The sequence below is a fragment of the Lithobates pipiens genome, unplaced genomic scaffold (assembly GCF_037356315.1).
Source record: "Lithobates pipiens isolate NorthernLeopardFrog02 unplaced genomic scaffold, aLitPip1_a1.2 Scaffold_30, whole genome shotgun sequence".
Lineage (NCBI taxonomy): Eukaryota > Metazoa > Chordata > Amphibia > Anura > Ranidae > Lithobates > Lithobates pipiens.
In genome coordinates, this window is record NW_027507791.1 from 93218685 (window position 1) to 93234605 (window position 15921).

The 15921-nt window shown below is 45.9% G+C and overlaps 1 protein-coding gene across 2 annotated transcripts in view; it reads left to right on the forward strand.

Moving 5' to 3' along the window:
- Positions 1-2324: 2324 nt before the first annotated feature.
- Positions 2325-15921, forward strand: part of LOC143943086 (deubiquitinase DESI2-like) — a 200175-nt gene continuing 186578 nt past the window's right edge. The window contains exon 1 of one of the 2 annotated variants that reach the window (XM_077464623.1): positions 2325-3182. In XM_077464623.1, the coding sequence (XP_077320749.1) occupies positions 3144-3182 (39 nt within the window). In that variant the 5' untranslated portion in view covers positions 2325-3143. The remainder of the gene's footprint in view (positions 3183-15921) is intronic. The other variant, XM_077464622.1, reaches the window with a different exon arrangement.

The window sequence follows — 15921 nt, forward strand, 5'->3', positions numbered from 1 at the left end:
CCTTAAAGCTAAGTTCCACCCAAAGATGGGAGCTCCACTTATCTACTTATCTACTTCCTCCCCCCTCCGGTGCCACATTTCCCCCCACTTTTCAGGGGGGAGGGTGGAACGGGTACCTCTTTTTGACAGGTACCCTTCCCCACTTCCGAGAGACAGCGCCGCAGCACCGTCCCTCGGAAGTCCAGTCGCCCTCCTCCTTCCTCCACCGCCAGGCCAGTTAGAAAGCACATGCACAGTAGGGGACTGTCTGTAAAGTTTCCCTTACCATGAATGGCGGCGGCAGTACCCGAGAGCCAATCTGAAAATTTACTGGGGTGCCGACATCGCTGGATCCCTGAACAAGTAATTGCCATAATATTAAGACCCCTTTCCCACTGGGACGTTTTTCAGGCGTTTTTCATGCGCTTTAGCGTTAAAAAAAGCGCCTGAAAGAAGCCGCAACTGCAATCCCAATGTAAAAGCCCGAGTGCTTTCACACTGAGATCCCTTTCACACTGGGGCGTTTTTCAGGCGCTTTAGCGTTAAAAAAAGCGCCTGAAAGAAGCTGCAACTGCAATCCCAATGTAAAAGCCTGAGTGCTTTCACACTGAGGCGCTGCGCTGGCAGAGCGTCAAAAAAAGTCCTGCAAGCAGCTTCTTTGCAGCGCTTTTGGAGCAGTGAACACAACGCTCCTAAAGCGCCCCTTCCCATTGAAATCAATGGGAAGCGCCTGTAAAACGCCTGAAAAACGCTATTGGCAGCAGCATTTTTTGGGCGCTTTTAACCTTTTATTTGGCCACTAGCAGGGGTTAAAAGCGCCCCAATAACACTCGAAAAACGCTGGTAAAGCGCTGCTAGTTTAAGCGGCGCTTTACGAGCATTTTTTGGGCGCTGACATTGTAAAAGGGCTCTTAAAGCACTTTGGCTTTCACATTGGGACTGCAGATGAGGCTTCTTTCAAGCGCTTTACAGGCGCTTTTTTTAACGCTAAAACGCTTGAAAAACGCATGAAAAAGGCCCCAGTGTGAAAGGGGTCTAAAAGTCAGCAACTACAGTATTTGTTAATTAATTAATGAATAAATTAATAAATTTTCTTGTAGGGGACAGAACTCCGCTTTAACCACTTTCCGTTGGCCATACACATATATGCAACCTCTTGGAGGGTGGGCTTTAACAACGAGAGGCCACATATATGTGTCCTAAATATAAACATTTCTGCACCCTTCCAGCACGATTACCAGTGAGAGCTGGAACACTCCCAATGTTTTCCCTACCTTCCCAACATCCCTCCTCTCCTGTACATAAATGCTAGGAGGGTGTTTTTCAAAGTGATTTCTCAACAAAATAAAGCACAAAGACATGGACGGGTGGGGGAGTTTGCTTTGAATATTAAAAAGATTAAATTGTGTTTTTGGTTTATGGTGCTCAGATGCAGAGAGTATCTACCTTAAAGTGTTAAAGCCACAACACTAAAATCAGTCTGTATATGCAGTAAAGCATGCTTGCTATACTCACTGTGGAACCTAAGGGGTTAATCCTCTGCATTGTGTAAAAAGGCTGTTTAATCCTGTCTTCTCTGACCCTCCCCTTCTTCCACTGTCTCTACTTTATCTCCTGATAAGACAGAGCCTTTGGAGTCATTCCACACATGCTCAGTTTGGTATGTATTGCTAAAGAGTTTTTTTTTTCTCCTGGGAGAGTGCATGTGATCAGTGCATGTGATCAGTACAGGGCCAATCAGCAATGTCCAGACAGAGGGTCAGGGGTCTTGTAAGCCTCATAGAACAGTCAGAGTCCTGCAAGCTTTAAGTAATAAGACTGCTACGCTATATACTGCTGATGAGAAAAGGTATTTAGCAGTTTATATTTACTAAAATAATTGCATTTCCATATTCCGTGTACTGTGGGAGACCAGATGTAGTGAATACAGGGTCCTGGGTTTAGTAACACCTTACTATATTTTGGTGGATTTTTGGTTCTGAAAACCATTCCCAATAATGAACAATCCTTATTTAAACTTTAAAGAGCCATCTTCGTCATTACTCTCTGGGAAATAAAATGATTTATGTAAAAAAGTGTAAAATTTCCTATTTTGATAAGTGATTAGATGAAGCTTCCCTATAGCTGCAGTATTTTCCTGTACTGACATGGTTAATAGAACGCTTGTCTGTAAATCTTGCCAGGAATAAGCTCGCTAAGTATCTCATTAGGGAATTCCACATGCTGGATATAAAATAAAGAGGGGAACTCTCAGTCCTGCTTCATGAATGGCTCACATGCAGTATTCATGATTTCATCTCCGTCTCCAGAGGACCGGGGATGCTGTATGATGTAACTGGCCTCCCTGCAACTCCCATTCACATCTATTAGGCGTCCAGCCAGGACTCCTCCTCCTATTTAGATTAGGTCATCCTGTCCCTATTTTTCTATGGATACTATATAGTCTGCACTGTGGCAGCACCAGGGTCATACCTCTTCTAAGCTGAAAACCTATGGATGGCACAGCTCCTTCTTGTCTCAGCTCCTTACATCATAAGCCATGACTTGTCTCCCCCCCTTATTATCCTGGAAACAGCATCAGCAGCATCATCATGGGCTCTGTGAACAGTCAATATTCCCACGAGCAGAGATAAACACAGGATACAAATCCCAGATTTAAAGCCATCCTTGCCTTATGCATGAATGTATGAAACCGTCTCCCTGCAATCTGTGCAGTGCTAGCCGCCAGACTGAGAAGGATAGACAGAGGTCTCTATCTTGCACAACTGAGTGAATTGGATGATGCAGAGAAGAACAGCATGTTTTTAAACGCTGAGCTAACCTTAAGCACTGTAAAGGTCACTGGCGTACAGATGGCAAATTCACTGCAGCAGATTCTTTAGTACACTGCTTTATTTCTCAATGTTGTCCCCTTGGGTTTTGGATTGTGGAATATAGAACTTAGAGGTTCTCACCAGACCTGGTGGTCACCTTTGGCTCTATCCATGAGCTGTGGTGTCAGAAAGAAACCTATTTTTACCTTAACTTTGACTGAAAAGAGCCCCCGAGCGGTTTGTTTGGAGGACCTAGAATGAAAACATCTCTTCCTTCTGTAAGCAGTTGCAGTATTGACCAGAGGGATCTTACACACCTTGGAGAGTCATAAGCAAAGGACAAGACTCGCAATGGCCAATGAACCAGTTATACTCAATGTCTATGATATGGTAAGATAGTTTTGCTTGCTTATATTTTAATCTTTAAGCGTTAAGTAGACAACCTATGTGGGGTGGTTGGAGTTGCTCATGTAATGCTGCAGCTGGTTCTTAGAGAGCAAGCCTTTGCCTACTGTCTCAGAAACCCTGTATTCTCAGCTAGATTAATTAATAGTAATTACTAGCATTTTCCAGGTAACAATAAGTAAGTTAGTTTGTATATCAGAACAAATACTGATTTCAACATTTCCTTTATGTAAAACCAATTACAATAATTGTTTGTAGTCTTTCAAATTGAGATAACATGGGAGATCTAAAGCCTAATCTGTGGTCATATCTCTTACTTGGGAATGATTTCCACTGAACTCAGGTCAGCAAAAATTGAGAAATGAATTCTTCATATTTTTATTGATGTATCGGTTTAAAGACCTAGCATGTCCATAAATCATTGTTGCATGGCAAACATCCAAAGACAAGTGCCAGGTGCCATGTGATTTGCTACCCCCACCACTACTATTGTAGCAATTACTATCACACCTAGGGAAACCATTTGGAGGCAAGCATAAGTAAGTCCTATAGCTTTAGTTAGTGAATGGCCATGTTTAGGCAGCAGACCAGAACTTTGGTGGATGGAGGCCACTTAAGTGGATGGAGCCCGAGCATAAGTAAGCAGCCAGTGGGTGCTTTACATGAAATTTTTGTCTCTTTATTAAATTGTTGCAGTAGAGTGGACTTAGTTTTAAGCCTGCTACACACAGTCAAATTTGTTTTTCAGATCTGATCGAAAACCAGTAAAATTTATTAAAAATTATGTAGTGTGAAGCTCTCCGGGCTATTAAGATAATATCTAGCTTGGTGGACCTTAACATGAAACAGTTGACACATTTTGTTGATTGATGATACATATAGAGAAAGATTGCTTTTCATTTCTTGGTTTTCAGTAATATGATTGGTTGAAAAGCAAGTAAGAAGTCGTTCATCATAGATACTGACAGTGTTCTTCACTTCTCACGCTTTATCAGGTCTAGCATCAGGTGAAGTTCTCTGTCTGCTGTACAATAACCAGCTTTTTTCTTTCTTTTATTATTTTTTTTTTTTGTTTGACGTATGTGGTTTTTATCTTACACAGTATTCTGTCTACACTGGAGTTGATTTCATCCAACTTGTATGATTTCACTTAAAATAGATAAAAGCATAGGAGTTCACAGTCCCCTCCCCTACCTATTTACTACTATACAGCCAGAATGTCTAATTTGCTCTCTTGCAGCATTGCAGTTCTATGAAAAACAGTTCTTAATTGTGGTAGACATAGACAACCTAAGTAAGTGTGTTTGAGACACAGACAGCAAAAAATCATGTGCTTATATTTCATAAATGAGGCGTGAAAAAAAACAAACATATGAGACAATTTAGTAGAAAGATTCGAATGGATGCACAGGCAGCCAATGGCCTGTATGCTGTTGGAACACAATATTGATTTAATGGATAGCAAATTAAATTAATGGAAAAACCAATAGAATTGTCAGCCTCCATTTGATGTTAATTTTAACTGGAGCTTTGCCATCGCTGCCTTGACTTTAGAAAGCATTTTTAACCCTACAACTATAATAATTCTAAAAGTACTGTGCTCATTTGTATATAAAAAACACAATAATAATAATAATAATAATATGCATAAGGAGTTTGTTTATAGACAAGTAAATGTAATCATTTGCTCTTTATCGGTAGCTACTTGTTTGATGCTTACGTTCAGGCATATCCAATTATATTTATCCACCATCACTCATATCTACTGATTTGTGTTCACCTATTGTAATCACCTTAATATGTGAGTGATATTTCCTATGAAAATTGTTCACAGGATAATAAGATTCACTTAGATTAGAGGAATTGTCGCACATTTGTTGAGGACTCACTTTTATTGCTTAGCATGTGCTTCTGACGTAAAAACACATGGGATATGTTGAATGTTATAAAATATGTAGCAGATCAGTAATACAGGTGACCACTCCAAAATAATGTAATATATTTGTTTAGTCAGTACAAAGAGCACTGATGATCTTCTAAGTTTAATAATATCACATAGTATCATAATAAGTTACATCCTAAAATTCTGAAGCCACCTTCTCTTGCTGTGGTCAGGAACGGTGAACTGTTTCCAAAGCAGGTGACAACTGCCATCACTGGTTGCCTATACCAATATGGCAGTCTACGACCAGCAGGGGCGGATTGACAACTCATGGGGCCCCCGGGCAATAGGAGATTATGGGGCCCCCAGGCAATAAGAGATTATGGGGCCACACAGTATACAATCACACAGTATACACATACATGTACACATAGTATACACAGACACGTTTCTATTGGCTGAGAAGGTACTGGAGAGGATTTTGACATACTGTCCCTGGTTTTACTGAGCCTGGCAACCCTGATGGGGCCCCCTAGTGGCCTGGGGCCCTCGGGCAGTGCCCGAGTTGCTCAATGGTCAGTCCGCCCCTGACGACCAGCATTATAGTTAAATCATATTCCCCTGAGTCAGCATATAATGCAGCAGGGTATGTTCCATTGTGTCCTACAAGGCAGACAATGGGCAGGGGAATCGGTCTTACATACGAAGCTGTATACATTAGGGTGCATGGTTCCTTTTATGAACACCTTTTAAAAATGTGATTGCCTGGGCACAGGCATTTCCTGTTTAGTTGTAATAAGATATGTGGTTCTCTACTGGGATTGGTGCTTTGGTATGAAGCATGTGTGCTTCTTGTGTCAGACCATAGTGTCTATTGTATTACTGGACAACAGGGGTTGAAGACCTTGCCTACATTACAAAATTTACTACACACCTTTCTTCCCAGGAGAATCAAATTCAGAGAAACAGGAACTGTGCTGTAATCCCATGGGGCCACGGGACAATAGATATACTTACAAGTTCCATTCCTATGATATACAAGCCACTCTTTTGGCTGTTAGGTGATGAGTGGAGGCCTAGTGGGAAGGTGGTACTAATTAAGATGAATCAGGCAAGTTTCCAATCCTAATCAAGCTTTCAAAGAGAGTTCATATATAAAAATGCACATAGTATATTTGCAATCAGAAAAAATCAGTGTAAGACTTTGCTAGTAGATGAGGGCTCCAACAGTGTTGGGTACTTATAGTATGCAGGCTCCACAGAAGTGGATGAAAGCTGCCAATGAAAATCATTGAGGTACTCACTGACAGAACTTTAATCCCCCTTCTGATGCAACATACTTTCCATTTGAGCCGTTCCCAAATAATTGTCAAGTTCTATTTTTTGTATATTTTTTTCAACTACAATTATGTGCACTGTGCCCTTTTCCTTCTGTCACATGCATTTAAATGCAGCCCTCATTATGGCCTTTACATCATATATAGACAAAACTAAAATAAACTAATACCACTAAGCAAGCATTTGGCATATGAAAAGTACAGAAGGCAGAAGCCATTCTGTAGTTAGTGTTACAATACCAACTGCAAATTCTATATTCTAGACATTCAATATTTGGTTATAAGACATTGTGTACTCTTTGAAAAACTGCATATAAGTGTGAAATGAGTAGGAGCTGTGTCTAATGCCTACATTTTCCACAATCTGGTTTTATGGCCAGTTCTTTTCATTGGCAGTGTGCCTTGCACGTTGTCAATGCTCTTTTCATCCTATTGGGTTTGTCCAACAGGTTGCAAAGAGCATCAACAATGTGCGAAGTATATATTGTCAATAAAAATGATCCGTTATACAACCAGATTGTGGAAAATGTCTAATATCCCTAAACAGCAAAGGATACAGCTGCTATACGTTTCACGCTTATAAGTGCTTTTTCTTAGAGTATGGTATGTATAATGTTATGAACAAATACTGAGGCTCTAGAATATAGAGCACTCACTCTTAGTCTTGGAGCACTGAAGGTTAAAAGTGATCAATTGATACCTGCTGCGCTTCTTATATACAATTCCTGTTTACTAAAGAGTCCTGTGAGCATTTTCATTCAAGCAAGAAAGAGTCCATATTTGTTGGCACTTAGAAAGTAACTATGGTACCATAAACAACCTTGCAATTAGCCCACATTCTGCCAGGGAAATGGCCAAAGAATGGGTAATCCTGCCAGTACCCATCATGGTTTCGCCAGAAAAATCCCTGTGTGCGTACACACACAGGTAAGCGACGGCAGGTGCACGCAGACACGCACACGCCAATGACAGATGTTGGTGCCCCCCTGCCCAATTTAAACCTGCCACTGACACATGCAGGTTGCTGGATTATCGTCAGCTTCCTGTGTCTCCTGTGCCCTGTATATCCTGATCCTTGGACTTCCCGCTACCTACCCAGCTTGCTATACCTGTTTATCCTGAACCTCTGGCTTGACTCCTGGCTTACGTCTTGACCTGGGCTCCTGTCTGTCTCATCGCATTTGATCCCGGCTTGGCTGACTACCCTGCTATCTCCTGACCACTGTGTATGACCTTGCTTGCTGCTGTATCCATCTCAGACTGATTCCACTGTGTATGACCCCTGGCCCGGCTACTGACACTGTTTCTGGTTCCCCTGCAGTTCACCCAGCACACCCCAGCTGCCCTCTGCTAACCAGCTCATCCAGCAGCAGTACTGGCAATCCGTGCTCCTTAGGGCACCACACTCCCTGTATCACTTCCAGGGGTAGTTTGCACTTTGTCGCAAGGGACGCCCTCTCAGCAACCTGGCCTCACACCAGATATTCGACATTATAATCCAACCATGTCTGAGGCCAACAGAGGTGAATCCCCGATAGAGGCTTTGTGCCAAGAGGCCACTACTCTGACTCAAGTAGTTCAAAGGCTACAGGAAGGATACCTCCAGTTAGAGGGTCGGCTGCAACATTTGGCAGTGCCACTTGCTTCTGCGGACCCAGGTCCATCTTCCACCAGCTCCACAGCATTTGCCCAAGAATGACCCTCTGTGGTAGTTCCTCCTCCAGAGCCACGAGTACCAACTCCTGATCAATTATCCGGAGAACGACAAAAGTTCAGATCCCTCAAGAATGCCTGCTTACTGTATCTGGCCTTGCAACCCTGGACTTTTGCCATTGAGACTGTTAAAGTTGGGTTCCTCATTTCCCTGTTGTCCAATGAACCCCAGACATGGGCCCACAATTTCTGGGAACAGAAAAGTCCAGTTATTAACACAGTGGACACATTTTTGCAGCTATAGCACAGCTCTACGAAGATCCCCAGCGTACGGTCACCGCTGAAGCCGCTCTGCACTCACTACAGCAGGGACGGCAGCCGGTGGAGGGCTATAACGTGGACTTCCGTCGATGGTCTGCAGACACAGGCTGGAATGAGGTAGCTCTAAAACACCAGTTCTGCCTTGGACTTTCTGAATTTATCAAGATTGAGTTGGCCAGGGTTGGGACCCCTACTACACTCGAGGGTCTCATTCAATTGGCCATACAGCTAGACACACGCCTGCAGGAGCAACAGTCCGAACAATCAGAGCTCCAGTCCTGCCTGGATGCTGCCTAAGGTTCCCACTCCATCAGTGCCTGTGCCCTCCAATACATCTACCCCTGGGATTTAACCTATGTAAGTTAGCCTGGTGCGATCTGGACTGACCCTTGATTAGAAACGTCGTCGTCGTCAAGCCAATATCTGCCTCTATTGTGGAGGAAACTGACACTTCCTATGTAATTGCCCCATAATGCCCAGTAAGCCACTTAGTTAAAACCCAGTGTACTTCCAGGTCTCTGTAATTTCTACTTCTCATCTCATTCTCCCCACCATGTTGCAGTTGGCAGAAGAGGAAGTTCGGCTTCGGGCCATAATTGATTCTAGGGCGTGTAGCTGCCTTCTGGACTTGAACCTGGCAAGAAACCTTAGTTTGCCCCTTCTCCACAAGAAACATAGACTGGAAGTTCATCTGGCCCATGGTACCATACCTAGTTCTGGCCCCATCACACAAGAGACTGCTCCTCTCATTGTTGCTACTCCTGATGGCCATCATGAATTCATACGCTTTAACATCCTGAGTTAACCTATGTTCCCAGTCATCTTGGGTATTCCTTGGCTCCAAGCGCATAATCACCAGATCAGCTGGATCAAGAGGGAGGTTCTGTTCACCTCTACCTACTGCCAGCAGCAGTGCCTTGTTCCTGAATCCTGAGATGCCACCAGCCCAACCTGCCAATAGCCAGAGTGTACCACCAGCTTACCAGGAGTTCCTGGATATCTTTGATAAGAGAAAAGCTGATGTTCTACCACCACATCGGCCATGTGACTGTCCTATTGAATTATTCCCAGAGGCCAAAATCCCGTTTGGATGCATATTTTCCCTCTCTGAGATGGAGTTAGGAACATTGCGATGAAAACTTAGAAAAAGGCTTCATCCGTCCTTCTTTCTCTGCTGCCAGTCCCGCTATTTTCTTTGTCGGAAAAAAAAAAGACAAGACATTAAGACCATGTGTGGACTACAGGGAGCATAATAAGATCACCATAAAGAACCGCTACCCACTTCCTCTAGTCCCTGAACTCTTTCAGAGGTTCCGTACGGCTCAGATATTTGCCAAGCTTGACCTACGGGGGGCGTACAATCTTGTTCGCATCCGAGAGTGTGGCAAATGGAAAACAGCGCTTAGAACGCAGTTCGCACATTTCAAAGAACTTAGTAATGCGACTTGGACTCTGTAACGCCCCGGCCACGTTCCAACATTTTGTAAATTATATTTTCCGGGAATATCTAGACTACTGTGACCTGGATGACATCCTCATATTCTCAGCTACCTTGGAGCTTCATTCAGTCCTAGACTGGCCAACTCCATTGGACCAGAAGGGGGTGCAAAGATTTGTGGGCTTCGCACATTTTTATTGGAGATTTATAAGGAACCTCTCTTCCATCATCTCACCTATAACCCAAATAACCCACCTGCATGCACACCCTGATCCTGCCCTGCCCTACATCTTAGAGATCGACGCCTCAAAAGTAGCCACAGGGGCAGTATTATCACAATGCCAGGGGCCTAAATCTTTGCTTCACCCCGTGGCCTTCTCCTCATGGAAAATGAGCCAGCCAGAGAAGAATTATGATGTAGGCGATGGAGAACTCTTGGCCCTTAAAACAGCCCTAGAGGATTGGAGATATCTTCTTGAAGGTGCCACTCACCCTATTATGATATTCATGGATCGTAGGAACCTAGAGTACCTTTCACTGCCAAATGCCTAAGACCCCGACAGACTAGATGGGCTCTGTTCTTTTCTAGGTTACATTTTCACATCACCTACCACCCTGGGTCCAAGAATGGGAAAGCTGATGCTCTATCCCAGATGTTTCATGATACTCCTGAAGAGACAGCTCCCAGCACAATCTTGTCGCCACAAAACATTCTCATAATCCAATCTGATCTAAACTCTTCACTTAAACAGGCTTCCTTCCAATGCTTGGAACCAGCTGCATCCTCCTGAAGAAACCAGAATGGGTTCCTTTAGTATCAAGACAAAATCTTTGTTCCGCAGCAAGCCAGAATCCAGACATTGCATGATCACCAACTTGCGGGCCACTTTGAGGTGCGTTAAACAATGGAACTTATCCAACAATCTTTTTGGTGGCCTACTTTGAAATCTGACTGCAGAGAGTAGGTGTGCTCCTGCACTACCTGCCAGCGAAATAAGGAATCCTGCTAGAACAACCATGGAGAAAAATACAGTGCCTTGCGAAAGTATTCGGCCCCCTTGAACTTTTCGACCTTTTGCCACATTTCAGGCTTCAAACATAAATATATAAAATTTAAATTTTTTTTAATTTTTTTTGTGAAGAATCACCAGCAAGTGGGACACAAATCTATTGGATAATTTAAACTTTTTTAGCAAATAAAAAACTGAAAAGTGGTGCGTGCAAAATTATTTGACCCCTTTACTTTCAGTGCAGCAAACTCACTCCAGAAGTTCAGCGAGGATCTCTGAATGATCCAATGTTGTCCTAAATGACTGATGGTGATAAATAGAATCCACCTGTGTGTAATCCAGTCTCTGTATAAATGTACCTGCTCTGTGATAGTCTCAGGGTTCTGTTGAAAGCGCAGAGAGCATCATGAAGACCAAGGAACACACCAGGCAGGTCCGTAATACTGTTGTGGAGAAGTTTAAAGCCGGATTTGCATACAAAATATTTCCCAAGCTTTAAACATCCCAAGGAGCACTGTGCAAGCGATCATTTTGAAATGGAAGTAGTATCAGACCACTGCAAATCTACCAAGACCTGGCCGTCCCTCTAAACTTTCAGCTCAGACAAGGATAAGACTGATCAGAGATGCAGCCAAGAGGCCCATGATCACTCTGGATGAACTGCAGAGAACTACAGCTGAGGTGGGAGAGTCTGTCCATAGGACAACAATCAGTCGTACACTGCACAAATCTGGCCTTTATGGAAGAGTGGCAAGAAGAAAGCCATTTCTCAAAGATATCCATAAAAAGTCTTGTCTAAAGTTTGCCACAAGCCACCTGGGAGACACACCAAACATGTGGAAGAAGGTGCTCTGGTCAGATGAAACCAAAATCAAACTTTTTGCCCACAATGCAAAACGATATGTTTGGCGTAAAAGCAACACAGCTCATCACCCTCAACACACCATCCCCACTGTCAAACATGGTGGTGGCAGCATCATGGTTTGGGCCTGCTTTTCTTCAGCAGGGACAGGGAAGATGGTTAAAATTGAGAGGAAGATGGATGCAGCCAAATACAGGACCATTCTGGATGAAAACCTGTTGGAGTCTGCAAAAGAGCCTGAAACTGGGACGGAGATTTATCTTCCAACAAGACAATGATCCCAAACATACAGCAAAATCTACAAAGGAATGGTTCACAAATAAACGTATCCAGGTGTTAGAATGGCCAAGTCAAAGTCCAGACCTGAATCCAATCAAAAATCTTCAGAAAGAGCTGAAAACTGCTGTTCACAAACGCTCTCCATCCAACCTCACTGAGCTCGAGCTGTTTTGCAAGGAAGAATGGGCACGAATTTCAGTCTCTCGATGTGCAAAACTGATAGAGACATACCCCACGCGACTTACAGCTGTAATCACAGCAAAAGGTGGCTCTACAAAGTATTAACGCAAGGGGGCCGAATAATTTTGCACGCCCCACTTTTCATTTTTTTATTAGTTAAAAAAGTTTAAAAAATCCAATAGATTTCGTTCCACTTCACAATTGTGTCCCACTTGTTGGTGATTCTTCACAAAAATTTAAATTTTATATCTTTATGTTTGAAGCCTGAAATGTGGCAAAAGGTTGAAAAGTTCAAGGGGGCCGAATACTTTCGCAAGGCACTATATCTATGGACTTCATAGTAGAGCTACCTCCCTCGGAAGAGTTTACAACTATCCTGGTAGTTGTGGACTGTCTGTCCAAAATGGTACACATTTTGCCCATGATAGGCAATCTGCTGCGGACACTGAAAAAATGTTCATTAGGTAGACTACACGGCCTACCTGATAACATTGTGTCCGATTGATGTGTGCCTATTGTCAGCCTAACATCCCCAAAGTAAGGCCGCGTACACACGGGCGGACTGTTCGCCCAACCTTGTCCGCTGAACAGTGTTTGGGCGGACAGTCCGCTCGTGTGTGGGCTTTCAGCGGACAGTTTCAGCGGACACTTGGACGGACAAAGTCTTTCGGAAATTCCGAAAAACTGTCCGCTGAAACCGTGTTTGAGCGAACAGTCCGCCCGTGTGTGGGCCTGTCCGCTGTACTTTCGAAATGAGCGGACTGTTCCCGCTCGGAAAGTCCGCCCATTTCGAGCGCGTGTACAGGTAGGCGGGGCCCGCGAAGGAGACGTCGCGGGCTCCGCCGCCTGGAATGGGCTTAAAGGGGAACCCCAACGCCGAAAAAAATCGGCGTGGGGGTTCCCCCAAAGTCCACACCAGACCCTTGTCCGAGCACGCTACCCGGCCGGCCAGGAAAGGGGGGCGAGCGAGCGCGCCCCCCCTCCTGAGCCGTACCAGGCCGCGTGCCCTCAACATGGGGGGGTGCCTTGGGGAAGGGGGGGCCGCGCGGCCCCCCCACCCCAAAGCACCTTGTCCCCATGTTGATGAGGACAAGGGCCTCTTCCCGACAACCCTGGCCGTTGGTTGTCGGGGTCTGCGGGCGGGGGGCTTATCGGAATCCGGGAGCCCCCTTTAAGAAGGGGGCCCCCGGATACCGGCCCCCCACCCTATGTGAATGAGTATGGGGTACAATGTACCCCTACCCATTCACCTGTGAAATAAAGTACAAAAAAAAACACAACACAGGGAAAAAATATTTTATTGCACAGCTCCGGGGGTCTTCCGTCTTCGGGGGTCTTCTCGCCGGACTCCTCCGCTATGTGTGTGTAGCTCTTTTACTAGCGGAGGAGTCCGGCTTTCTTCCTCCCCGCCGCCGGCCTCTTCTCCCGACTTCGGGGGTCTTGTCCCCCTCTTCGGTTCTTCTGTCGCCGCTGCCTTCCGTTCTTCTGTCGCCGCCTTCGGTTCTTCTGCCGGGCCACCGCGCCTTCTTGTAGCTCTTTTACAGGCGGTGGCCCGGTCTTCTGTCGCCGCTGTCGTCGCCGCCGCCGCCGCCGCCTTCCGTTCTTGTTCTTCTTCTTGTTCTTCTTCTTCTTCCCCAGGAGATGTTGACTCGACGAGCTCTCCGGCCGGAATGCCAGAGCCGCGCTGTGCGGTCACTTATATAGTGACAATGGGGCGGTGTCACATGGTATATGTCACATGGGTTGGTCACATGGGTTGATGTCACATGGGGACTATGACATCGTAAGGGGGCGGGGTCACCATGTGACCAACCCATGTGACATATACCATGTGACACCGCCCCATTGTCACTATATAAGTGACCGCACAGCGCGGCTCTGGCATTCCGGCCGGAGAGCTCGTCGAGTCAACATCTCCTGGGGAAGAAGAAGAAGAACAAGAAGAAGAACAAGAACGGAAGGCGGCGGCGGCGGCGACGACAGCGGCGACAGAAGACCGGGCCACCGCCTGTAAAAGAGCTACAAGAAGGCGCGGTGGCCCGGCAGAAGAACCGAAGGCGGCGACAGAAGAACGGAAGGCAGCGGCGACAGAAGACCGGGCCACCGCCTGCAAAAGAGCTACAAGAAGGCGCGGTGGCCCGGCAGAAGAACCGAAGAGGGGGACAAGACCCCCGAAGTCGGGAGAAGAGGCCGGCGGCGGGGAGGAAGAAAGCCGGACTCCTCCGCTAGTAAAAGAGCTACACACACATAGCGGAGGAGTCCGGCGAGAAGACCCCCGAAGACGGAAGACCCCCCGGAGCTGTGCAATAAAATATTTTTTCCCTGTGTTGTGTTTTTTTTTGTACTTTATTTCACAGGTGAATGGGTAGGGGTACATTGTACCCCATACTCATTCACATAGGGTGGGGGGCCGGTATCCGGGGGCCCCCTTCTTAAAGGGGGCTCCCGGATTCCGATAAGCCCCCCGCCCGCAGACCCCGACAACCAACGGCCAGGGTTGTCGGGAAGAGGCCCTTGTCCTCATCAACATGGGGACAAGGTGCTTTGGGGTGGGGGGGCCGCGCGGCCCCCCCTTCCCCAAGGCACCCCCCCATGTTGAGGGCACGCGGCCTGGTACGGCTCAGGAGGGGGGGCGCGCTCGCTCGCCCCCCTTTCCTGGCCGGCCGGGTAGCGTGCTCGGACAAGGGTCTGGTGTGGACTTTGGGGGAACCCCCACGCCGATTTTTTTCGGCGTTGGGGTTCCCCTTTAAGCCCATTCCAGGCGGCGGAGCCCGCGACGTCTCCTTCGCGGGCCCCGCCTACCTGTACACGCGCTCGAAATGGGCGGATTTGCCTCCGCCTTACGTGGGCGAGTCCGTTCATTTCAAAAGTTGAGCGGACTGTTTGGCAAACAGTTCGTTGAAACAGTCCGCTCGTGTGTGGGCAAGTCCGCTCATGCAAATTTTGAGCGGACTGTTTGCCGAAACTGTTTGACGAACAAGGTTGGGCAAACAGTCCGCGCGTGTGTACGCGGCCTAACAGTCAAACCGATAGAACTAATCAAACCTTAGAACGATACTTAGGCTGTTTCTGCTCTTTTTCCCAGGACGATTGGATCTCTTTACTCCCGTGTGCAGAGTTTGCATACAAAAATTCAGTACATACAACCACTGAACAGTCACCTTTCTGGGCCAATTATGGGTTCCATCCCTCATTTCTTCCTAATGTCATCCGGGAAGCCTCAGTCCCAGCAGTTGAGGACAAGATAAATTCTTACCAGGCTAACTACCAAACCCTCCAGGTAACCATGCAAAGGGCCCAAGAGAACTATAAGAAACAATACGACAAAAAGAAGAGAGGGAATCCTATCTTTAAGGTTGGAGATAAAGTATGGCTCTCTTCGGCAAATCTCAGGCTTCCTTGACCATCCCAGAAGTTGGGACCAAAATTTATCGGCCTATTTAAAATAAAATCAGAAATTAACCCAGTGGCATTCGAACTGGCACTACCAAGTTCTTATAAAATGCAGCCAGTGTTCTATGTTTCTCTGCTTAAATCTGTTATTTCTAGTCCATTTCCAGGGAGAGAAGAAGCTCCACCACCTTCAGTCTCAGTGGGAGATGAAAAAGAGTTTGAAGTTGAAGCCATCCTGGACTGTCGTAGGCGAGGTAGAGCAATTAAATTTCTTATCAAATGGAAAGGATACTCAGCAGAAGAAAGTTGTTGGGAACCTGCAGGCAACATACACGCCTCTAGATGCTTACAGAGATTTTGGGTCCCATA